General features: G+C 55.0%; 11 protein-coding genes across 11 annotated transcripts; 3 read left to right on the top strand and 8 right to left on the bottom strand.

Moving 5' to 3' along the window:
* Nucleotides 1-137: 137 nt before the first annotated feature.
* BKA78DRAFT_294227 (uncharacterized protein) lies at nucleotides 138-914 on the bottom strand (the record flags this gene model as incomplete). Its single annotated transcript, XM_066886310.1, has 1 exon — nucleotides 138-914. One exon carries the CDS (start codon nucleotides 912-914, stop codon nucleotides 138-140), a length of 777 nt encoding a protein of 258 aa, XP_066747201.1.
* Nucleotides 915-1845: 931 nt separating this feature from the next.
* BKA78DRAFT_248422 (inosine-uridine preferring nucleoside hydrolase) lies at nucleotides 1846-3091 on the top strand (the record flags this gene model as incomplete). Its single annotated transcript, XM_066884390.1, has 3 exons — nucleotides 1846-2562; nucleotides 2612-2858; nucleotides 2910-3091. The coding sequence occupies 3 exons, from the start codon at nucleotides 1846-1848 to the stop codon at nucleotides 3089-3091; spliced, it is 1146 nt and encodes a 381-aa protein (XP_066747200.1).
* Nucleotides 3092-3424: 333 nt separating this feature from the next.
* BKA78DRAFT_351521 (uncharacterized protein) lies at nucleotides 3425-6013 on the bottom strand (the record flags this gene model as incomplete). Its single annotated transcript, XM_066891192.1, has 1 exon — nucleotides 3425-6013. The coding sequence occupies one exon, from the start codon at nucleotides 6011-6013 to the stop codon at nucleotides 3425-3427; it is 2589 nt and encodes an 862-aa protein (XP_066747199.1).
* A 108-nt stretch (nucleotides 6014-6121) lies between these two features.
* Nucleotides 6122-8387, bottom strand: BKA78DRAFT_378593 (uncharacterized protein; the record flags this gene model as incomplete). Its single annotated transcript, XM_066892912.1, has 1 exon — nucleotides 6122-8387. The coding sequence occupies one exon, from the start codon at nucleotides 8385-8387 to the stop codon at nucleotides 6207-6209; it is 2181 nt and encodes a 726-aa protein (XP_066747198.1). The 3' UTR covers nucleotides 6122-6206.
* Nucleotides 8388-9122: 735 nt separating this feature from the next.
* Nucleotides 9123-11102, bottom strand: BKA78DRAFT_310449 (uncharacterized protein). Its single transcript, XM_066888124.1, has one exon. It carries the CDS (start codon nucleotides 11041-11043, stop codon nucleotides 9610-9612), a length of 1434 nt encoding a protein of 477 aa, XP_066747197.1. The 5' UTR covers nucleotides 11044-11102; the 3' UTR covers nucleotides 9123-9609.
* A 2619-nt stretch (nucleotides 11103-13721) lies between these two features.
* BKA78DRAFT_294223 (uncharacterized protein) lies at nucleotides 13722-14513 on the bottom strand (the record flags this gene model as incomplete). Its single annotated transcript, XM_066886309.1, has 1 exon — nucleotides 13722-14513. The coding sequence occupies one exon, from the start codon at nucleotides 14511-14513 to the stop codon at nucleotides 13722-13724; it is 792 nt and encodes a 263-aa protein (XP_066747196.1).
* Nucleotides 14514-14726: 213 nt separating this feature from the next.
* BKA78DRAFT_108963 (amino acid permease-domain-containing protein) lies at nucleotides 14727-17076 on the bottom strand. Its single transcript, XM_066882226.1, has 6 exons — nucleotides 16622-17076; nucleotides 16501-16571; nucleotides 16254-16450; nucleotides 15832-16209; nucleotides 15701-15786; nucleotides 14727-15650 (listed from the first exon to the last, which is right to left on the bottom strand). Exons 1-6 carry the CDS (start codon nucleotides 16802-16804, stop codon nucleotides 14940-14942), a joined length of 1626 nt encoding a protein of 541 aa, XP_066747195.1. The 5' UTR covers nucleotides 16805-17076; the 3' UTR covers nucleotides 14727-14939.
* A 16-nt stretch (nucleotides 17077-17092) lies between these two features.
* Nucleotides 17093-18069, top strand: BKA78DRAFT_108950 (uncharacterized protein). Its single transcript, XM_066882225.1, has 2 exons — nucleotides 17093-17846; nucleotide 18069. Exon 1 carries the CDS (start codon nucleotides 17212-17214, stop codon nucleotides 17662-17664), a length of 453 nt encoding a protein of 150 aa, XP_066747194.1. The 5' UTR covers nucleotides 17093-17211; the 3' UTR covers nucleotides 17665-17846; nucleotide 18069.
* Nucleotides 17783-20576, top strand: BKA78DRAFT_367732 (uncharacterized protein). Its single transcript, XM_066892613.1, has 5 exons — nucleotides 17783-18446; nucleotides 18496-18594; nucleotides 18732-18956; nucleotides 19017-19159; nucleotides 19231-20576. The coding sequence occupies exons 1-5, from the start codon at nucleotides 18252-18254 to the stop codon at nucleotides 20546-20548; spliced, it is 1980 nt and encodes a 659-aa protein (XP_066747193.1). The 5' UTR covers nucleotides 17783-18251; the 3' UTR covers nucleotides 20549-20576.
* BKA78DRAFT_310440 (uncharacterized protein) lies at nucleotides 20259-21062 on the bottom strand. Its single transcript, XM_066888123.1, has one exon. It carries the CDS (start codon nucleotides 20999-21001, stop codon nucleotides 20606-20608), a length of 396 nt encoding a protein of 131 aa, XP_066747192.1. The 5' UTR covers nucleotides 21002-21062; the 3' UTR covers nucleotides 20259-20605.
* BKA78DRAFT_280431 (uncharacterized protein) lies at nucleotides 21063-22279 on the bottom strand. The gene is made up of 2 exons (XM_066885611.1): nucleotides 21964-22279; nucleotides 21063-21892 (listed from the first exon to the last, which is right to left on the bottom strand). Exons 1-2 carry the CDS (start codon nucleotides 22018-22020, stop codon nucleotides 21203-21205), a joined length of 747 nt encoding a protein of 248 aa, XP_066747191.1. The 5' UTR covers nucleotides 22021-22279; the 3' UTR covers nucleotides 21063-21202.
* Nucleotides 22280-22302: the final 23 nt, after the last annotated feature.

Raw genomic sequence — 22302 nt, 5'->3', positions numbered from 1 at the left:
GTCAATTGCTTGTCGTAAAGTAGTTCCACTCACCGTTTCGAAATCCCCTGAATGCGCCATTGGGGGACCTATTTGGCAGCTCAACCCACTCTGCGACCTGCTCTACCATCCATCGAAGAGAAATCGGACGACATCTATCATCGTAATTGCCACCTCCACCAATCTTCCCGAAATACTGTCTCCTCGGCTCCATTCTCTGCACTGCGTTGATCAATGGGCGCGTCATAGCAATGCTTGGCATAGTCCTTACCTTGCGGGGAATCGTGGGATGATTGGACAAAGCTCGGGTCATATACGCGGTAGACCCTCTCGTTGGGAAGAAACTGCACGACAACGTCGTGAGATGGGAAATCCTCGTCGACCATCAGCTGCGCCGGCGTGCCGGGCGTCGACACCAGGTACATGGTGGCAGCCCTCTCGTCGTGTCTAGGCAACTCCTCCTCGAGCGTGCCGTTGGACCACTTGTCAATCTCGTACGTCTCAAAGAACAAAGGATGTCTCCTCTTCGTCACGGGGCCATCGCCGTCCCGTTTCACGTCGCGGTAATACGTGCTGGCCCACCATCTAAAGTGTTCGGAGCGATCGCGGTTGCTTTCGAAACAAATGGCGTGTCTGCCGACGCTATACTTCCTCTTCAGCGGCTCGCGCGCGTTCCGCTCGTTGAAGCGGTAGTGGGCTTTCATATGCTTATTAGTCCTGACGGCATCCGACTCGTAATAGTAGTCGGCGTACGCGTCCAGACAGGCGTTCAAGAGGCGCAACACCTCGTCCACGAGCCGGTGCTGCCGCGCTCCGTTGTGCTTTTCAAAGTCGCGCAGGTCCGGGAGGCCGTGACGCGTGAGCAGTTGGCTCAAAACACCGTACGCCTGGCCCAAGCCCACAGGCGGCTCGGGCAGCCTGAATCCGTTGCTCATGTTGGAGTAAAGCTGGCCTCGTTGCGACGAGAGAAGGTGAGCTTCGTGCGAGGCGTACTATGCCTTTTAGTCGTACTGGACAAGACACAACTTGGCTTCAGCCGCGCACTTTTAAGCGACGCCTTCGGAGTCCATTGTTCATGTCGTGCGCTATTGTTCTGTTGCAACAATAGCATTCAATTCTTTCACTCTTTCCTTGCAAGCTTGACCTCCTCTATCTTTGCGACGCCATCAAAGATTTCCATTCGCAAACTTCCTTTCATTATTGGGATTGTTTAAAGTATCTGCAAGAATTTCATTCATGCATGAATTGCAGAAACAAAGCAAGCTCTTGACTTTCTACCACCGCTCGACCATGTCCCAGCTCTTCCGTTTTGTGAAAAAGTTTTCAAATTTTCGATCCAGTGGTTTGATCAACTTGTTGTTTGTCTTCGGGCAGACACAATGACCATGGAAATTCAACAACGCCGAGCGCCAGTACAACATCAATGAGCATCTCCTTGTACCTCAAGAACTTGCATCTCCTCTTTGTCTTGCAATTGTCAAGACGGCATCCCGAATCGGCAACTCATTGATCGGGCCGACGTCCAAGCTCTTGACCACTTTCCGGTCTTATCTCATCGCTATCACCTTATATCATAAGCCTCAATTTTTCAAGTGCTCGCCTCCTCGACCGCATTTCATCACATCGGCGCCTTCCGTTGTATTTTACCCGGACCTCCGAAGTCGTCAAGGTCATGGTGCCTGAGCACGTCCATGGGCGTTCGACCTTCGTCGAGAAAAAAAATATGGGGCCGGCAAGACGGCGGCCTGACAGGACGCCAATGAGAAAATCCACCTTCTAGATCCAGCAGCGCGATTATTATTTATACTGTGACGGCTCGCCATCATCTCCGTCCGTCTCGCAGGCTCCTTTTCAACCTCGTCCACGATGCCGTCTCTGGTCAAGTCTCTGCACACCGCCTCGGCCGCGCTGGCCGCCATCGTGCCGCTCGCCGCTGCAGTTCCCGCTGGCGTCTACCCCAGGAACGTGACGGCCGCGCCCAAGATCATCCTCGACAATGACTGGTCGGTTGCTGGATTCATCACGTATCTGCTCCCGCTGGCGTCTGACTGGGACGTGCTTGGCCTCGTTTCCGACACGGCCGACTCGTGGGCCCTGCAGACGGGATTGCACGCGCTGGCGACGCTCGAAGTCGGCAACCTCTCGTGCATCCCAGTGTACAAGGGCTCCGACTACCCGCTGATCCAGACCGAGGAGCGCTTCCAGGCGTGGGAGGCAGTCCACGGCGTGCTGCCGTGGGAGGGCGTCTTTGCAAAGGAGAACCTCACGTACGAGGCTGAGGGCAACGATCCCACATCCGGAAATCCGGACAGAGTCTCGCGGGCGGCCTTCTTCGAGGGCTTCCCCAACACAACGTTTGCCAGCGACACCAATGCCGCCAACTTCATGGTCGAGCAGGTCAAGAAGTACCCCGGCGAGGTCAGCATCTACTCGGGCGGTGCGCTGACCAACATTGCGCTGGCCGTGCGCATGGACCCGGACTTTGCGAAGAACGCAAAGGAGCTGGTCATCATGGGCGGCTACATCGACGTCAACTTGCTGCAGACGACGGGCTCCGTGATGCAGGCCGACTTGAACTCGGACGTGCGTAGCCCTCTATTGAATACAGATTCTCGTGCTAACATCCTCGCAGATCAACCTCATTGTGGACCCCGAGGCGGCGAAGATCGCGCTGACGGCCGACTTTCCCAACATCACGATTGCCGGCAACGTCGCCAACCAGGTCATGTCGACGCAGGAGTTCCTCGACGAGGTGCACGAGGTGCAGAACGTCTACTCGGACCTCATGTTCAACTACTACGGCACCGAGTTCCCGTTCTGGGACGAGACGGCTGCGTCCATCATCCTGGACCCCAGCATTGTCACCAACAGCACGCAATGTGAGCAAATCTGCCGTTTTTTGAAGAGTCGACGATGCTGACGATGGACAGTTTACCTTGACGTCGATGTTGCGTATGCCAGCCCTAGCTACGGAAACATCCACGCCTACCAAGAGGCTCTTGCGCCGCCGAATGTCCGTCTCGTCAACTATGTCACTGAGATTGACGGCGCTAAGCTGAAGAGCATGATCAAGAAGGCGGTGCAGTATCCCAAGACTTGTGCGCAGTTGTAAGGTCGGAAAGAAAAGAGATGCAGGAGAGCCGAGAGATCGGAAATGTAATACTATGAATCGCACTATAATCATGTAAACATTGCGCTCACAATCTTGACCGTAAAACTTTTATGGGTTGATTCGCCATAGAGTCAGTGAATGAACAAGGCGCATCCCTCCTTCAACAAGAATTGCTTTGTTGCCCGCTGTCTTGGAAACAACAGCAGAGCTTAAGCCTAGTGAATTTACAAAGGCAAGGACGATACTGATGGCGAGTTTGGAGAGATTCAGGAGACGGCAAGTAAAGGCAGGAAAGATCGTGGTGTAGCAAGAACCGTGAAATCAGGCTTGTCGTCATGGAGAGGATCTTCCGCCATCGGCTTGATCCTTGGGTAAAGAATCTGGACCAGTGACAGCGTTCAGATCAAGGCCATCTTCCAGGGGTTTCAGTTGGTACTGCTCCCACAAAAAGGTCTTGACCCTCGAGCATGTCTTTTGGTCAGGGCGCGAAAACAACATTTGCCAGCGTTCAGCGCCTTTCTCGAAATAATCGGGCACACCTGGGTTCTTTGTCTCAGCAAGGGCGGCGAGCATACCCCCAACAACCTCAGGGAAGTCGTTTTGCTTGGCTTTGCTGCCGATTCCAAAGGCTGTCCTCATACGGTCGTCGCTAGTGACGAGATCAAGCAACGACCGGCACTCGGACTGCATTGCGAGGTAGTCGAATAAGAAGTCCGGGGAATTGGTCTCTCTGGTGAGCGCAGCGCACATGTTGTGTAGATGCTCCGGAATCGTCAGACGGCGAGCACGGCCACGCTGTCTGCTGGAACCGGGCTGGGTAGTTTGATCCTCGAAGGCGTTGGTGTTGTCCATGATCTTCTCCATCTCATCCAGTGATAATTCAACACGCCTAGAGCCTTCCAGGTAGCGATGCGCAAACACGTGTGCCAACTCAGCTTTCTGCTTGATCCCTGGTCGAGCACCGGAAGCTGATTGCTGGAGGAGTCGAGGGTGTCGGGCGTTATTTGAGAAGGAAACGGTAGACATGCCGTTCATGATAGCCAATCGTTTGAAATAGTCTTGTCGTCGTTTAGGAGCGTCGCCAGCAAAAGCAGTCGCATCGGGTTGAATGAGTGCCAGCAATTCCATGTCGGGCCATGTGGCAGTGATCAATTTTTCGTGTTTCATGGCGTTGTATAGGTGGCGCGCGGCGAGAACAATGCCCCGTGAATTGACGCAACTGACGGCCGCATCATGGAAGCGCATTTGAATATGGTATGCAAACAGGCCAGCAAAAACCGGGTGATGAGTAAAATGAAAGTGCTTTTCCGGAGCCCTTCCAAAATTGAGCAGCATTTCTTCCCGGTAAATGTCCACTGTTATTAACTCTTCATTCTGTTGTTGAATTGCCAAAAACTCTTCGTCTTGCCATTGCGGCCACCTGGAGTCCTGAAGAGGCCGGAAAAATTTGAGATAGTTGTTGATCGACTCGCCAACGTGGCTCCCGACAGCCTGGAGTGACTCATATGGCCGTAAAACATCCTTGCGCAATCGGTGGTGTATATCAAGCATGATTTGGACAGAAAGTACATTCCAGAGACTGACTTTGCGAGTCTCTGTCGCGATTCTTAGTCCTCGGATGAGCTCGTCTTCAACGGCAAGGCTGTCTAGCCCCTTGTCCTGCGCAAGGCGAATCAGAGCCACCAAAGATCCGAACGTTTCGAAGATTAGAGCCAAATCAAATTGAAACTTCTCCTGTGGCCTCTTGGCGTCCCAGTCCCCAGAGAGGTCAATCGGTCCCCAGTGACCACGTTTGGTGACAGGAATGACGTTAGGCTTCAGGCCGCTGATAAATTGCTTGAGGAAGATATAGGCCAGCCACATGACCGCGTCTGCAGTTTCATAGGTGAGGAGATCAAAGGCGCCGCCCATGCGTATCTCGCGGTGATCTGGGTCGATGCCACATTCATCGCAAACGAGCGACCACCACACACTGTACATCTCTTCAAAACCACCGTTTCTCTCAATCACATCGGAAAAGTCTTGCTCCAGTTCTCGTGCAAAATCAATGGCCGTGTTTGTCGTCAAAGTAGCCGCAATGAGGGTATGCTTTCCTTCTTTGTAACCGTTCCAGATGTCATCAACGGCGCGTCGGATGGTGTTGAAATCATCGATCAACAAATTCAATGCAAGATATGCTTCAAATGGATCCTCATGGATTGGAGCCTTGAATTCCGGCTTGGAAGTAGGTCTCGCGTCGGGTGCATCAAGAAACGCTTGCGAAGGCTCGTCGACGTTTAGTGTAGTAAACAAGTTGGTCAGATTTATCGCAGAGCCTTTGGGCGCCTCCGAAGGGCCTTGGATTTCGAGAATGCTTCTCACTTCCTCGAGGATAGTGACGAAGTAAGAGTGAGACTTGTTCTTCCTGTCGTTCCTTAGATAGGCTGGATCTTTCAAGGACGCCGAGAATTGCTTGCGAAGCAGAATACAATTGTTGAGAGTCTCCGTGAAAAAGTTTGGGATCTGGACTGATGGTTTTGAGTCGGCGATGTATTTGGCCAGTATGGGGTATGCTCGGGTCGAGGGGATGCGGTGTGGCGGCTTCTGAGATTCTGTCGGCAATGTGGTTTCCTTGGTCTCTTTCCTGGCCTTCCCTTTGAGTCGTTGAGAGCGTGGCTGTTGCTGCTTGTCCGACTCCTCGTTTAGAAGATTGCCGGAGTACCCGCAGTCTAGCGCTGTTGTGGCCAGCCATGAACGTACAACATCCGTGTCTTCCTTGTACTGGAGATATGTGCTTTTGCATGGAGGAAGCATTATGATTCGTTGAAGTGTTCCAGAGGGCTTCCAGTGTTTCCCGGAGGAAAGAGTGTTGCGTGACGAGTTTGCTCTGGTGAGGCCGCAGGAGCCGTCGCGGAACATGCCCGGCATGCAAGATTGAGTCATGAAGGGATCCCAGTAAAAGCATGGACGCAAGGTTACTATCATCACAATAGGAATCAACATAGTTATTCTCGTTATTCTCAACACCACGAGAAATCAAACCATCCACAGAATCTTCTCCCTGTTGCACTCGAGCCGCTGATCCGAGCGAATCGCACCAACAAGGCCATTCATGTGCTCTCAAATTTCTGTCGCATTATCGTTCAGTGGCATACATCATGGCATAATCGTTTTTGAGAAAATCCTTGACTCGACTTCCGAGTCGATCTGTTTCAAGAAACTCATCCAGTGCTTCGGCTGCAAGCGCTGCGAATTCTGATGTAACGAGACCATTAGCTGGATTGATTGTCGTCTGCTCTCCCTGTGTGCCAGGATTGGCCAATACTTGAAGCAGATAGCCAACAATCATCGGCAGCTGGTACTCATGCTTCAGGAAGCCTGGTCCAAACCGATATCTCATTGGCTCGCCGACTGCCACTTGGAGCGATTTGAACAGCATCCAACAGCAGTGATGCAGGCGGAGGTAGTCGAAGGTGAGCTCCAATCCGGCAGCCTCGGTAGCCAGGGCGTCGGCGAGGCGCTCGATCAGTTGGGGCGTCGTCAGGCTGCGCAAGGCCTCAGCGCGCGCGCGAGAATTGGCTCGGGATTCGCGGTTGTCGGGGTTCCTCGTGCTGGACCATTCGTCTCTTCGAAGCGGTCTCGTGGTGGCGTCACTTTCGGCAGCTGCGCCAGGGCTGTCCATATCGCATGTGAGGACGTTTTCCAGGATCTCCTCAAAGTTTTTTTCCGTAAAGTCGACGCGTCCGGAGTCGTAGCAGTAGCGGTCCATAAACACGCGTGCCAGGTTGGCTTGGAGCTCAAAACCTCGTTGAGGGGTTTGAGAATTCTCAACATCCGTCACTCTGCGACCGCTTCCACTGGGAGAAACGGGAGATGTGCTGTTCATAAAGGCGAAGCTCTTCTGGAAACCTTTCCTGGTTGTAGGAGCCTTGCCAGCGAAAGTAATGTCGTCTTTTTGTATGAGCGCCAACAGCTCCATGTCGTCCCATGTACTTTTGAGCAGCTTTTCTTGCTTGAGTGCGTTGTAGAGGTGGCGTGCATTCAAAACGGAGTGCCACGTATTGACAAAGCTCACGCTGACGTCGTGATACATCATTTGCAACGAATACTGATAGAGGCCGCAAAAGACTGGGAAGTTTTTGAAGAAGAATTGCTGCTCAGGCCCTAGTGGCACGAACTCGCCCAGAGTGTCCTGGAGTGAGTCGTTCATGACCAGTGCATCGATTGAAGCGTCGATGCGTCTCGAGCCATCGTACCTTGACTGCAGCCGATTTGGGTTCGAAGTGCTCGTCATGTCAAGGGTAGTGTTGATAGATTGGCGGAGATGTTTTGCCACACCCTGGAGCTGCTCGAACGAGGCAGAGACCTTCTGCCCCATGAGATGGTGGATATCCAGTAGAATCTGAAGCGACAAGACGTTCCAGAGCGACACTTCACGGGTTTCGATAACAATCCTCAATCCACGGATCACCTCATCCTCGGCTGGGATTGCGCTTTCTTTGGAGCAAACTTTTAGCAAAGCTGTCAGCGGCCCGAGAAACTGGAAGAGCAGTGCTTTGTCGTGTTCGAATTTCTGCCTGGGAGTCTTTGAATCCCATGTTCCAGTAGGGTCGATCGGTTCGACATGATCCGGCTTGCGAACTGTAATGGTTTCTGACTGGACACACTGGAGGAAGCTCAACAAGAGAACGTGTGCCGGCAGCATGACGCTTTCCGCGTCGTCATAAAAATTGAAGTTGAAAGGGTCGTCCAGTTGCTCATTGTAGAAAGGGTCAGGTCCCCGACCGTCGCACATGGCGGCGAACCACATGCGATGAGCGTTCTCAATGCCGCCATTCCTCTTGATGACTTCGACACCTGCAAATTCCTGCTCCAATCGGCGCGCAAAGTCGATGGCGGTGTTGGTGGCCAGAGCAGCGGCAACACTGCTGTATTTTCCGGCGGCAAACTTGGACCAGATGTCGGCGACGGCCTTTCGAATCTCGAAAAAATCCTGAATCAACAGAAAGAAGGCGAGGTAGGCCTCTCCCGTATCCTCCCAAATGTCGACCTCGAATTCGGGCTCAAGCTCAAGCTCAGGCTCAGGCTCGGGCTCGGGCTCAGTTTTCGGAGTGGTGGCTCTGTCAGGCACGTTGGAAAAGTCGTCTGAGTCTGGGGGGAAGTAGAAATATCCATTCGAGGGCTGACGAGCGTCAGGGTTCATGTATATTGTCGTAACATTGGTGGTATTGTCGGTTACTGTGTAAAAGTCGTCCGCGGACGGGAAGAAGAAGTCGTCTGAGGGCTGTTCATCGTCGAATAACAGTTGTATTGACATAATATGTGCTTCTGGAGGAGTCGGTCGATCAATGATTTGTTTGACCCTTTCCAGCACGTGGATGAAATAAATGTGGTCATGATTAGACGCTGTCAATCTTGCGCCCTGCATTATTTCCCCATGTTGTTTCCGGAGGGCAATCGCGCGATCAAGAGTCTGCAGAAAACCATCATTTGCTCGAATGACAAGGTGTTTGCATTCAGCGATGAATTGGGCTAAGATATCAAAGGCCTTGATTGGGATGCGGTAGGTTTTTCTCTCAGGTCGGCTCTGAGTTGCCCAGGTGCTATCTTGATAATGTCGCTGGTTTGACCGATTCCGAGCGTTCCCCCCGGATCCTGCTTCTTCTTTTACGTTCAACATGTCTCCGACGTATCCGCACGAGCGGGCGGTCTCTTTGAGCCACAAAGCGACGTCGTCTGTGTCCTGTGTGTACTGCACATGACTGCATCTAAGGAAGCAATCCATGGATTGGTGTCAAAAGCGTCGTGAACGATGATTTCATAGAGGGAGTACTCGTTGGATGTAGTTGTACGGAACATTTGGGACACCGCGTGAGTTCGTACCTGGAATCTAGGTTTGGGTTGAGAGCACGGCCCGGAATGTGCTGGGGCACCCTAGGCCTTGATGAGCCCCACTGCCTTCCACAGCCCGTAGCAAGACGACGCTGGATATCGTGAGCATCAATTCGAAGTCAAGATATGTGTATACAAGGAGTGATCAAACACCTTACATCCTAAAGTCTTAGATACTTAGCTTCCGAAAAGGATGGCTACAAGGAGCATTCAAGCATCCCGTGCCGCTTTTGAGCCGTCGTTTCTTTCGCGACCCACTGTGGAAGTATCAGCAACACGCGGTTCTGTGTAAGTAAAGAGTAATCATGTGGTGTAATTGACTGTCTTGATCCGGGCCCGACGCATCATCCAACGTATCCTGCTCGAAACCCAAAATTGTTCTTTTGTTCAATCTTTGCCTAACATGGCCAGGACGCTCCTCCCAATATCTCGAAAGCTTGCAGCGTGATGAAGGCTGCAGAGTAGTCAGAATTTGCGAACGCGTAGGGGAACTCAGAGGCTCTGCGGATGATGCACATGCTTGCCCAAAAAACCTAGACGACTGCGTGGTCTTGAGTTTGCGCTGCAGCCGTGATACCCCCGGACGCTCTTTGAGAAATTTGAATCGTCGAGACGTATTCGAGGGAGCCACTCGAAAGCACTAGCAACTACTGACAGTCGCTCTCTGCCCAGAGGTTGAACTCTCTCTCGAGAACTTGGGTCTGCAAGCGACCAACGTCAGTCGAACCGAGAGCGCCTTCCCAGACAGCTGCCGACAGCAAGTGGAGGCGGGAGACATCGCGGCCGATGCTTTTGGCGTAGCACAGCTCGCTCTCCGGAGGTTCTTCGTTGAAGTCAAGCATGTAGAAGCCGACTAGTCCAGCCAGCTCGAATTCGTACCCCAGAAACTCATGGCGATCACCAAACCTTCGGTGGATTTCGCGATCGAACCGGCTGAGAGACTGCAGCATGCCCCAGCATATAGAATGCAGGTGAAGATAATTGAAGTTGAGCTCGTACAAGCCAGTCTCGGCATCAAGTGAGCTTGCAAACCTCTCAAGGAGCTCGGGGACGGTGAGACGGCGTATCAGCTGAGCGCGACCGGGCATCTCTTTCCTCTCGAGCTTGCCCATCATGCCGCTCATGTACATTTTCTGGCCCCATACTTTGACTGATCTCTTCACGCCTTTGGCTTCCTCGTAAGTGGCTGTCTCCAGGAGAATCTTCTTGAGCTCGTCAGGGGTAAAGTCGACACGCCCGGAGCCATCACAGTAGCGGTGCATGAATAAGCGAGCCAGGTCTGCCTGATACTTGAGGCCATCTTGTACGAGGGTAGTCTCGTGCTGGAACATCCTGTAGAAGCTGCGCGGGACTCGCGTGGAAGGATCTCCCGTGTGCAGAGCGATATAGCTCTCCCAATGGTCTCTTTTGTTTGCCGGAGGCTTGCTCTTGAAAGCCGGTTGATCGCGCTGCAGCCGCTCAAGTTTCCTCATGTCTTCCCATTCCCGCGAAAGAAGCTTTTCGTGCTTGAATGTGTTGTAAAGGTGGCGGGTGGCAAGGATCACCCCATAGGCGTTGACAAAGTCGATGCTAACCACGTGGAAACGCATTTGGAGAGCATACTGGAACAGCCCACAGAATACCGGATTGTTCTTGAGTATGAAGTGCTCCTCAAAGGCTTCGTTCCCGGATCGGAGCATAGTGTTGCGGAGATCATCGTTGTGGATGAATCTGACGACCATTTCCCAGATTTCCGTGAAAGGTCGATTTTTCGATTGATTCCACCTAGCGTGTCCAATGTCTTTGAATTCCTTCCTATTGTTTTCAACCGAGCATTTTAGGTGTAGACCGACTTGATGCAGGTTCCAAAATGGGCGGTCAATGTCCTTTCGGAGGCAATGGTGGATATCCAACAGAATCTGTGCAGAAAGGATGTTCCAGAAGCAGATTTTGCCAGTCTCAATCATAGTGCGGAGGCCGCGGATGAACTCATCTTCTGCTGTGAGTCCCTTGGGGTCGCCCAAGCGAATGAGGGCGGTCGATGCAGTAAGAATCTCCATGAGCAGGGCTTTGTCAGATTGGAATTTCTTTCGCGCCCTCATGGTATTCCAGTTGCTGTTGCGGTCGATTTCTCCCCACGTGCCAGTTTTGTTGAAGCAGGTAGATTTGGGATCTGACTGAACGAGTGGAAGGAAAGCCCTCATCGTCAAGTACGTTGGGAACATGAACTTGTCTGCGTCTTTGTAGAGCTCGAAATTGATCTCATCCCCAGACTGTTCGCGATGCTCCCAGCTTTTACCACGCCTTTGGCAGATTTGGAGCCACCTTTCGTTGTAAACCTTCTCAAATCCGCCATGTTTCTCGAGGACTTGAGTAATGTCGAGTTCCAGCCTGCGCGCAATGTCTATAGCCGTATTTGTAGCCAGAGCAGGTGCAATGATTCTCATAGTGCCGTTAGTGTAACGCTTCCAAAGCTTGGTGACAGTATTGCGAATGTTGGCGAAGTCTTCGGCCAGAAGCTTGAAAGCCAGGTCAAGCTCCTCCGGATCCTCGAATTGATCAGCCTTGTATTCAAGATCTGATTCCACGGCAATATCAGATGCGTCAAGAAACTCCTCCGACTCCTCAGATGGCAATTTCGCATCGAGCCCATCGGAGGACTCTGGAGGAGGAGACGTAGAATCTTCGACATCCGCTGCGACTCTTTCGCCGATAATCTCTCTGACTTCTTCAAGGGCGCTGACAAAGTGCTGGTGGTTCTCGGTCGCAAACGTCTTTCGAAACGAGGTGATCCGGGATCCGGTGTCGGCAAACTTTTTGCGGAGAGCTATGGCGCGATCGAGGGTGTGTACAAAGAGCGGAGGGGCTGTCACGGGCGGCGTAGACTCTGCGATGAACTTGGCCAGGATGGGGAATGCCCGTGTGGAGATGATTTTGTATGGCTTGAGTGACTGCGCACGGGGTTCTGAGGACTCCCTTGGATGCCTGGTCTTGCCATTCGCATGTGGTCCTGAGGACTCCCTGACGTCCTTGGCCTTGCTATTTGCATGTGGTTCTGAGGACTCCCTGGAATGCTTGGTCTTGCCATTTGACCTTTGCGACGGCTCCGACTGCTCATGTGGTTCTGAGGACTCCCTGGGATGCTTGACATTGCCGTTTGGCCGTTGCGACGGCTCTGACTCCACGCACGAGTCTGAGGACTCCCTGTTGTCCTTGGCCTTACCATCAGACGTTTGCGACGGCGGCTCCGTCTGGCTGGCAGGCACATCTTCACTTTTGTCCAAGAGGTCTCCGGAGTAGCCGCAGCTGCGGGCGGTAACAGCGAGCCATGACGCCACCGCGTCAGTGTCCTCCTTGTACTGGAAGTACACGCTTCGCAGCGCCTTGGGAAACATGTCTGGTCAGCTGCAACGGGGCGCCGGAACTGGGCCCCAAGCTGAGATTGGAGGTGCGTGATGAAGCAACCAAAGAGGGAGAGGTTGGGAGTGGTGACGTTGAGGATTCGGAGTTGAGGGATGGAGAGGGAAGCGCGCGGAGGTGACGATGTCGAGGCGCAGAGACGAGGCGCCCGAGAGGACCAGGGTGATGAGGTTCCAGATGCAGGGTTTCAGAACCAAGTGAATGCGACTGAGGTGGCGGGATGGACAAAGCGGAAACCAAGAGCCAACAAGAGGAAATGGAGGCGGCGAGGTCGAAGAAGCGGGACCGAGGTGACGAGATCGAAGCAGCGGAGCAACGAGAGAGTGGCGAGAAACCTAGCAGAGCTCAGCGACCAAGACGAAAGACTGAGGTGGAGAGGCGTGGGAGACGGCGAGCTCGCGCGCTGGGTTTCGCACCTTCGTGGAGGGTGCTCAGAAGCAGGAACAGGTGTAGACGGTATTGAGTGCCTCTTCAGGCCAGATCATAGATGGTGGTCGAAAACGGTGGGAGTGTCGGGTAGGATGGCCTCAGATCATGGGCTGTCGGCGGAGTGTTCTTCAACAGTGAAGTGTGCGCGCGTGCCGGCGACAATGAGACGCTAAGAGCGCGAATCTGGTGAGCGGAATCGATCTAGAGAGGTCGCCTTGGTCAAAAGTAAGCTTAAAGCAGCGGCCGAGACGGGGAGGCTCATAACCTGACAAAGCCCATGGAGGTTGTTGTGGTGTTCTGCGGTGGAGGGTGCGCGCCAGAAGACGCGCCTGCGTACCAAGAATCTGGGAGATGGCGGAGGCGGCGAGGTTGAAGAAGCGGGATTGAGGCGACGAAGATGAGGCGCGGATTTGAAGAAGCAAAGCTCCGCGACCCAAAAGAAGAATTGAGGCGGAGAGGGTTGGAAGGCGAATCCAAAGAGCCAAAGAGCTCGCCGAGGCGACGAGCTTGAAAACCAGAGCCGAGTAACCAAAAAGAAGTCCGGAGGTGAAGAGCTTGATGAGGCAAGGTCAGAGACGGACAACAAGAGGGTAAAGAGGTGTTGAAAAGATTTTGTACGCAGCGCGTAGTGGATAGTGTGCTAGGTATGCAGGTGACTGCCTGCCGAATTGGGTAATCACTCCACAACTTCAGACGTCGCAAGCAGGTAAGAAGGCCTGCACGCTGCTATTTGAAGGGGGTGTCGAAAATTGAAAACAAACACTCGAGACTTTGAAGTTGAGGTTTTTGCAAAATCTGCCAGAGGGGCTCGCTCGCCCGATGCGTCACTGCGATCACCCATGACCAACCATGCCAAAGTCACCACCCGCCTACCTGCAGCAAGCCGCATCCCGTATCAACAAAGCAAAAAAGCCCCAGACCAACCAGGCACTCACTCCCTCCAGCACCTCTCCCAACTTCCCCAATCCCACACCGACGGCAACACATCCATGCACTCCTCGACCAAACTTGCCCTCCTCTTCGGATCCTTCTCCTTACAAATGTCCTTCGCGACGGGCAACAAGCGCATAGCGAACCTCAGCTGCAAGAACAGGAGCGCGGCGACGGCCATCAAAACGGGAACCTCCAGCATAGCAGCAGCCTGCTTGGCATAGGCGTTGTCGGTAGTGGTCAAGAGCGCGAGGATGAGGTTGGGGGCGAGCAGCGGGACAATGACGGTGGAGCCGCCAACGGCCAGCGCGAGGAAGCGGGCGGGTTCGCGGGGGAGGATGGCCAGGCGCGAGAGCAGCCAGAGCAGCGGCGTCAGCGGCGTCAGCGAGCAGACGACCAGCGGCGCAGGAGGGGCGCGGGTGTCGGTGTCGGCGTCTTGGTTGCCAGCGCCCGGGCGCAGCGCAATCGTGACGTGGTGGAGCCTGGCGTCGACGCGGTGGAGCGGGAGGAGGAAGGCGTTGACCCCGTTTTCGACGCTGTCGGCCACGGCGTCGGTGAGGGCGGGCGGCGGGAGAAGGACGTAGAGGAGGCAGACGAGGAGGGTGATACTGGGTTTGGTTGCGGGGTCAGTGGATGCGCGGCGGGTTTTTGATGGGTGGAGGACAAACCCGAGGGCAATGGCGCCATCGCGAGCGGCGGCGCTGTGAAGCTTGATGAGGTGGAGGAGAAAGGTCGAAAAGTGCTTTAGGCCGACGCTGAGAGCGAGGCAGGCAAGGACTTTGATGGTGGCCATTCTTGTGGTCGTGGTTGTTTTCAGACTCGCCGTGGATGCAAAGATGGGGTGAAGAAGAACACCGAAGGATCCAGGCCGCTGACGTTTACGAGAGTCTGACAAGGCAGGGTGCCGCCTGAGGCAGAAAGCAGAAAAGCAAACAACGTCGGGTACATTAGTTGTTTTGACCTGGGTTGCCAGATGTAGGGAGAAAGATCAAAGAAAAATGCCATTGTAACTTCATCTCCAGCCGAATTGCGACTTCTAGATTGAAAAGACTTGAAATTACACATACAATCTTTGTACATGGGAGGCCGTTTTATCTACATGCAGGTCGTGAAATGAAACAAAGGAAAATGTTTTTCGTCACCGTTCAGCGCAAAGCGCCGTGATAGCATTTGCGCGGTTGTATTTTAGCGGTTTGGTAGAGGGCGCGACGGCGCACACCTACTCGACCCTCGACTTCCAGCCCTCGGTCAAGACGACTGGTCCTGAGTATTCTCTCTTGCCGCGAGTCCAGTAATCAATCGTACTCAGCACTCCGACACCAACAAACATGACCGAGGCCCAGTTGAAGTTTTCAGCGTTCGTAGGCGTCGAGTCCGGCCAGAAGCACCAGAAGAATGCATGAAAGGAATACAGGGTGCCCATAACATTGACTGGGACGCCCCAACGGCCGAGACTCCAGCGGGCGGGTGGCAGGGTGTCGGGATGGCGGAGCCGCCGCCAGAGCACGCAGCCAATGCTGACGACGTACGTGATCATGAGGGAGCAGAGGTTGAGAGAGATGATGGCATTGAAGGCCGTGTCGGAGCCAATATTGATGAGGGAAAGGATGACTGTGAAGAGGCAGGTCGCGGTGACCGAGTTGGTTGGGACCTCGAGCTTGGGGTCGACGCGAGCGAGCCAGTCGCTAAAGGGGAGGCCTTTGTCGCGCGCAAAAGACCAGGTTTGCCGCGACGTGGACAGGTTGTAGGAGACGGTGCCGGCAAAGATCAAAACGGTTGGGATGACGTTAAGCCCGACGACTCCGCTGCTGTACACTGCTTGCTTGAAGACCCAGATGTGGGGGTATCCAGTCGAGTCGTTCAGCGCGGCATCGATATCAGTGATCATGAACATGTACGAAATCAGGAATACAAGGCCAATCGCGCCGTTCTACAACATGTCAGTAAGCAACGAGGCTGGTCAATCTCTCCGGGACGCACCAGAATATACGACCCCACCATTGCTCGCGGGACAGTGACGGCGGCGTCCTTGATTTCCTCCGACATGTGCGCTGCAGCGTCGGAACCTGGATTGGTCAGAAACAGTCATGAATCCCATACGGGCCACTTACAAATGCAGGCGTAGATGGCCGATACTTGCCCGACCATCAGACTGAGCCCCATGCTGCTCCAGCCTCCGCCATTGGTAAACAAGGTAAATGTGTCTTTGGCAGTTAGACGCGGCGACAACGCCCACATGACAATCATGAGGGTGACGAAGCCGAGAATGTGAATGAGCAGCATGCAATTTTGGAGAAAGGGCATGGACGACGAGCCATAGACGTTGAATGCCCAGACGATGCAAGTGACGGCAATCACCATCAGCGTTCCCTGCCAGTCGGTTGGCTCGTAGTCGGGGTAGGCGACGATTGCACACGACTGGATCAGCGTGCCGACAAGAAACGGTCCAGAAGCTGTCCCGGCCTGCCAGGACAGGGTTGACATCCATCCTGTGGACATGAGCGAATGTTTGGGAGAAGACCTGGACGCGTACCGGAAAAGTAGCTCAAGAAACTTTGGTACTTCATTGGCGCAAATTCAGACACCCAGTGGTACTGGCCTCCCGAGGTTGGTGCCATTGAAGCCATCTCGGCCAGCGAGGCCATGACGGTACTGAAGCCCGCAAACGTCCAAACATAGGACCAAATGAGACCAGCTCTGCCGCCATTCTCGAGGCCCTGCGTCGTCGCCCTGCTTTGATGAGCAAACGGATTTTTCTGGTAGCGGTTCCATTCACGTACGTCAAGAGCACCTCCCACGTGCCTTGTAGAATGACGGTAAAGGCGAGAGCAGAAAGAGGCCGATAGTTTCTCTGGGAGCTTGGTCAGTTTTGAGTTTGGCGACAAGCTTCGAAAGGCGTACCTTGAGCTCTTGGATCTTGCCCATGCGCGTCATGTCGGCCCGGTCATGGCGTGTGTAGCCTTTGTACTGATGGTAGGCATCGACATTGGCGCCGTCCTCGGCCAGATCCAAGGAATCGTCCCTCGCAGGCGCACCAGCCGTTACCGACACGGCAGCTCCATCATCTTTGACGCCGGGTCCCATGGTGACGGCTTCCGGGACCACGATAGCAGGGGATCAGCGCCACGGAGTAATGCGCAGGTAGTAGATCGGAATCAAGAGAAGAGAGGCCAAAGATTATTTCATTTGAAAGGAGTCGTGGAGGAGACGGATCACCAGACACGAAAATGCAGTTTGCTTGCAGGCATGCAGCTCGCCACCAGATCAGCAGCTATGGGCACAGAGTGACTGGCAACAGTCAGGCGGGAGGTCTAGCCGCCGTGCCGCACCGCTGCACTTCCGTGCTGGGATTCTTACCGGCGCCCTGGTCATGATGAGACTTGTAAAGAAGCGACCCGGCGGGTGGATACTGGGCGATTCAGCTTTTCTCGCCCGTGTTCCAAACAAAGGGCTGACAGCCGAGGAGACGCAAAAGTCCGACATGATTTGTGATGAAGAGAAGCCACTCGGGTTGCAGAGGCACATGTCACCAGCAGATGAGGTCCGTCGGGGGTTGTTTCTCCGGCCGGCTGCCCTCCGCTGCCGCCTCCACAAAACGGAAACGCTTCCACTCCACCAAAAACCCCAGACCATCATCACCATCATCACGCTCTTCCTGGCTGTATCACAACCGCGGCGCAATGTTTGCTGTGTCAGACTGTCGTGCTGCCGCTGCCAGTCTGCCAACTGCCAAGAGCCATCGGGGAAAGCCGCCCAAGGAATATCGATTCTTCATGACACGCGGGCTTTTCTTGACTCGTCTTCATCGTGTTGATGGTCCTTTTGAATCAAGATGCAGCCCCTGCGCCGCGCCAAGTGGGCCGACTCTCCACCGCCTGAGCCTGGGTTCCTCGTGCTCACCCGCGGAGCGTATGCCGACTGACGACTCCCTCCTCCTGCTGTGACTGCTTACGCTGTATCCTGTACATCCCAGCCAAGGAGACGACGACGCAAACTAGTTCTCAGACAAGCTTCTCCTTGCACACTCGTGGATTTTCTTATCCGATACTGTCGTCTTCTTTCATACATGTTTCCTCCTCTTTATCGTCGGGGCTCCCATCCGCCTCGGCTTTTGGTCTACTCCTAGGTACGGTTCCTCGGCAGGATCCTTTTTGTACCACCATCTGGCCCCTCTATTCCTCAGCCTGACTCAAAAAGAGATCTACGAACCGCTCGCTCGCTCGCTGGCTGCCTCGCGGCTTGCAGGCCTTGCTTGAACCAAGCTCTGACCATCAATTTCCACGGCCCTGCCGTCCACCATCTCTCTTTCGCTCCTTCAAACCATGCACGCAATGCTAAGACCATGCAGAGACACTAATCCTGGAATTCGTACGAACCAACATTGACACTGCTGCTGCTGCTGCTGCCCTCCTGTTCACCATCTCTCCTCCTTTGGGTCGTCCATCATTTTCTACTACTACAATGTGGAGAGCACGCTAGCATTCGTCCTTCACCGCAAACACCGCTGCTTGTCGATTCTCTTTTGGTGGCTATGGCCGACCAACAAGGGAATTTGACCGTCATCGCCCCTCCGTTCGAAATCACCGCCACCGACCTCAGAGGCGTCTTGGTGGTCGTGGCAAGTGTGACGCTGAGCTTTGTGGTGACATGCCTGATAATACGAGTCTACCTGCGCAGCCGCACAAAGGACTGGAGGCGCGACGACTCGATTCTTGCGCTTGCGACGGTTGGTTTTTGATCCATCCCCTTTTGTGCCCTGGCTGACCTTGTGATAGTTATGTTGTTGCTGTCAGGGCGCGGCGGTATTTGTGATGATCCACGAAGGCACAGGGATGGTGGGAGTTGACGATGCAAACCTGGATCGACTGGGCACAGTAAGTCTTGCTTGTCTGCATACATTGCCTCCACTCTACGCCGCAGGCCTGTGCATATCTCGACGCCTAATAGGGACAAGAAGCAAGAGGACAGCAACACCTCTCTGGAATTCAGTGGCTAATGAATCCGTCCCCAGGCAAACTACGCGCAACAAACCCTCTACCTCATCACGCTCTTCCTGTCAAAGACGGCCGTCGTCTTCCTCTATCTGCGCCTCACCGTCCACCGCAAACGCGCCATTGCCATCTACTGCACCTTTGGGCTGATTGTCGCATGGCTGGTCGTGTCTCTGGTCGTCCTCGGCATCTGGTGCGATCCCAAGCAGTACTGGACGCTAGGGGACCAATGTCCACAGAATCTCGTAAGTGCGTGGTGTTCATGGTGGCGTTTATTGCACACGTATTGACGCAGATGGCGACAGGATTGGCGATGGGATATTGTTGGCGGCATTGACATGACGACCGAGGCAATACTGTTTCTGATTGCCGTGTCCATGGTCGTCGGGCTGCAGATGCCACTCCGCACCAAGATGATTATCATTACAGTCTTTAGCGTTCGTCTGCCGTAAGTCTTTCACGACCTACTCTCTCAAATACCTTCTCCCATCACGGGCACTTCTAACACGCGCCTCGCAGCCTCATCGCCGCCTCGGCCGCGCGCCTGCACTTCATCCACGCACTCGCCAACTCCGCGACGCCAGCCCTCGAAATCGCCTCGGCGCTCGTGTGCTCGCAATTCCAGCTCGACTTTGCCGTCATGACGAGCACAATCTGCTGCCTGGGGCCCTTCCTCCGGCCCTTTGAAGACGACTCGCACGCCTCGACGACGACCGGCACCCTGCCCTCGCACTACTCGGGCTCCCACGCCGCCGACGCCAGCCTCAACCGCACCAAGCGACGCTCGCGCGTCGTCGCCGCCGGTGCCCTGGGCCCCGAGTGCGGCCGCCTGGGCGGAACGGACGGATTGGGCCCGGAGTGGCTGTCGTGCGCGCACCACCGGCCGCGCCCCCGCCGGCGAGACACCATGTCCAACGTCGACGGGCTGGATGACGTTGACGACGACGAGGTGCGCCTATGCGACAGCAGCGTTGACAGGAGAAGGAGCCGCGGTGACGCCGTGCCCCTGGCGACGCTGCGCAGCGCAACGACATCGCCGCGCGCGCGGGGCCGCCGGAAACATGGACATGGACATGGACGCAACGCGTCGTCGTTATCTGTAGCAGCTGCGGGCGCACGCTCGCCGCCTGGCAGCGGCTGCCCGAGCCGCAGCATGTCGGTAGCCAGCAGTGCGCAGCGGCGGACGCTGGGGCTGTGCCTAGGAGTCAGCGTTGGGGGAGGAGAAAGAGAAAGGGAGACGCCTCCGTTGGCGTCACCATCGCCCGGCCTACCTTCTGCGTCATCGTTCAACACCCAAAACAACGACAGCATCGACACACCCACGCGGCCGCCCCAGCACTTCAGCAGCAGCAGCGCGCTGGGGCTGGAACTGCGCCCGGACTACTTCCAACATACGACGTACGCGGCGCGCGATGAGGAGGGACCGGTTTCGGTGTCGGAGCTTGATGGCGTCAGTTTGGCGAGTGGGGATAGCCAGCGTCTTATTATTGCCAAGACGGTCGTCACGGTGGATGTGGAGGAGGGACCTGCGGTGGTGGGAGGAGGGTGGGCGGGCACGCCGGGGGCGCTGGGACCACAGTCGCCCACGCTGCCACAGCCAGGCGCAAGAAACAGCAGAAGCAGCTTACACCACGGGAACCCCAACAACAACACCAACCTATACACCTCGGATGCGGATACGGAGGCGCAGCAAGAACAACGGCAGCCATCAACAGCAGCAGCGCGGCAGGAAGTCGACGAGACACAGACGCGGACGAGTTGGCAAACCACCGCCAATCCCAACACCAACGCCAACGCCAGCAGTCCGACGTCTCTGCAGCCAGGGACGGCGTTTTAAGGGTCGAGCGCATCGGCATTAGTTGCCCTATTCAACTCTATGGAGCCACGGCCACAGCTACGAGTGTGCAGATGAGCGGATGCGGATGCGGAAAACTGTCGAAAGAGAGAGAGGAAGAGAGTGAGAGAGAAGGAGAAGGACACCATCTTTGACAAGGGCGGGCGTTTTTGGAGCTTTAGTTGGACCGATGGAGCGACGGCGTCGGTCTACCCGTGGACGTACAGCATATTGTACCCATTTAATCGCGTATGTGTATGTGTCGGTTGGTTGTGTTTGTAGTGCGGGATTGGATGTAGGTTGGGGGGCTGGGGGTTTGAGGGTTTGAGGGTTTGGCGACAAAGTGGGTTGATCCGGGGAGTGTAAGAATGAGAGTATCGGACGAGGCAGGGCAAAGATATCCCGGTGGAGGACTGGAGGAAGAGAGAGAGGAGGTCGGGGCGTTGATAGGTACATGTGTACATCTCTTTAGGGAGCCGATGGGATAGAAAAGCATAGGTAATCCAAGAATTTCAGAATGATGCCTTACGCCACTGCTGGAATGCCTTCTTCCATCTCGAATTAGTGCCGGACCTGCTACTGCTCTGCTGCTGAGGTCTGGACGACACATCTTCGCAACACTGTCGTCTAATCCGTGCCGCAAACCCGGATAGCGGCTCACAACTTACTCTCCCTCTCCCCCCTCTCCCTCTCCCCTTCCCTCCTCCTCCTCTCCCCCAACTCTCTATTCCCCTTACTACTGCCCTCCAGTCCCGCAAGCAGATCCTCACTCAAGCCCTCGGTGCTCGGAATAACCATATCAAACGTATCCCTGACAACCGTATACTGATAATAGCCACAGCGCGCAATCGGCAGCGTCTTCCTTACATCCAGGATGCCGTTGGTGAGCACATCATCCGCTATGTGGACGGCGACAACGCGGCCAATTACGATGTTGGCGGTGGCCATGGGCGGGTTGGCCGGCAGCCGCAGCGTGCTGTGGTAGACGCACTCAAACTTGACCGGACTGTCTTTTACCATCGGCACGTGCGGCCCCCTCAACACGACACTCTGCTCCTTGTGCAAGCCCGCCCTCTCAAACTCATCCACACCCGGCGGGACCTGCTCAGCGCTGGCATTGACCGCCTCGCGCAGGGGGTAGGTGGCGAGGTTCCAGACGAAGCGGCCGGTCGCCTCGACGTTGTCGACGGTGTCTTTGCGGCGCGCCGAGGGCGTTTGGTTCGCGCTGAACATGACGTACGGCGGGTCGAAGGTCAGGTTGGTGAATTGGCTGTAGGGCGCGAGGTTGTGTGTGCCGCTGGCGGAGACGGTGCTGATCCAGCCGATGGGGCGGGGGATTACGCAGGCCTGGGGGGTATTAGTGGTGGTTTGTTGGGGGGTTTTGCGGGAGGAGGGGGAGTAGGGGGTGGCAGACGCACCTTGAATGGGTCGTGGGGGAGCCCGTGGTCTGTCTTGCCGGGCTCGTAGAGGACCATCGTGGAGGCCGATATCAAATATCAAGACTCAAAAATCAAGAATCGAAACCAAAGACAGAGGTCGAAGTCCTAGGCAGACGAAGCGAGCCGTTGGCAGCGTAAATGGCCGGATTGCAATACATCATGAAGGACGGCGGGAGCAGCGGAGCATTAAATGTCGCCGTGGTGTGGAGGAAGCAGACGGGTTGACGTGCCGAAGCACAGGCCGACGGCGTCAAGTCCAAGGATCCATGTGGGTTCCTTGGAGGCGGGGTTCATCAAGCGGGTTCCTTGCCGGTGATC

This window comes from Phyllosticta capitalensis (genome assembly GCF_038381095.1).
Source record: "Phyllosticta capitalensis strain CBS 128856 chromosome Unknown BKA78scaffold_3, whole genome shotgun sequence".
Taxonomy (NCBI): domain Eukaryota; kingdom Fungi; phylum Ascomycota; class Dothideomycetes; order Botryosphaeriales; family Phyllostictaceae; genus Phyllosticta; species Phyllosticta capitalensis.
This window is presented reverse-complemented; position numbering and strand designations above follow the sequence as displayed.

Coding starts and splice junctions, on each gene's coding strand:
- BKA78DRAFT_310449 (XM_066888124.1), bottom strand. CDS start 11,043: ATGAGGGCGCGAAAGAAATTCCAATCTGACAAAGCCCTGCTCATGGAG.
- BKA78DRAFT_108963 (XM_066882226.1), bottom strand. CDS start 16,804: ATGGGACCCGGCGTCAAAGATGATGGAGCTGCCGTGTCGGTAACGGCT. Junction 16,451..16,500: donor ACGTGGGAGGTGCTCTTGAC/GTACGTGAATGG, acceptor TCATCAAAGCAG/GGCGACGACGCAGGGCCTCG. Junction 16,210..16,253: donor TTTCTTGAGCTACTTTTCCG/GTACGCGTCCAG, acceptor TCATGTCCACAG/GATGGATGTCAACCCTGTCC.
- BKA78DRAFT_108950 (XM_066882225.1), top strand. CDS start 17,212: ATGAAGAGAAGCCACTCGGGTTGCAGAGGCACATGTCACCAGCAGATG.
- BKA78DRAFT_367732 (XM_066892613.1), top strand. CDS start 18,252: ATGGCCGACCAACAAGGGAATTTGACCGTCATCGCCCCTCCGTTCGAA. Junction 18,447..18,495: donor CGATTCTTGCGCTTGCGACG/GTTGGTTTTTGA, acceptor ACCTTGTGATAG/TTATGTTGTTGCTGTCAGGG. Junction 19,160..19,230: donor GTCTTTAGCGTTCGTCTGCC/GTAAGTCTTTCA, acceptor CGCGCCTCGCAG/CCTCATCGCCGCCTCGGCCG.
- BKA78DRAFT_310440 (XM_066888123.1), bottom strand. CDS start 21,001: ATGTACCTATCAACGCCCCGACCTCCTCTCTCTCTTCCTCCAGTCCTC.
- BKA78DRAFT_280431 (XM_066885611.1), bottom strand. CDS start 22,020: ATGGTCCTCTACGAGCCCGGCAAGACAGACCACGGGCTCCCCCACGAC. Junction 21,893..21,963: donor TCCCCCACGACCCATTCAAG/GTGCGTCTGCCA, acceptor AATACCCCCCAG/GCCTGCGTAATCCCCCGCCC.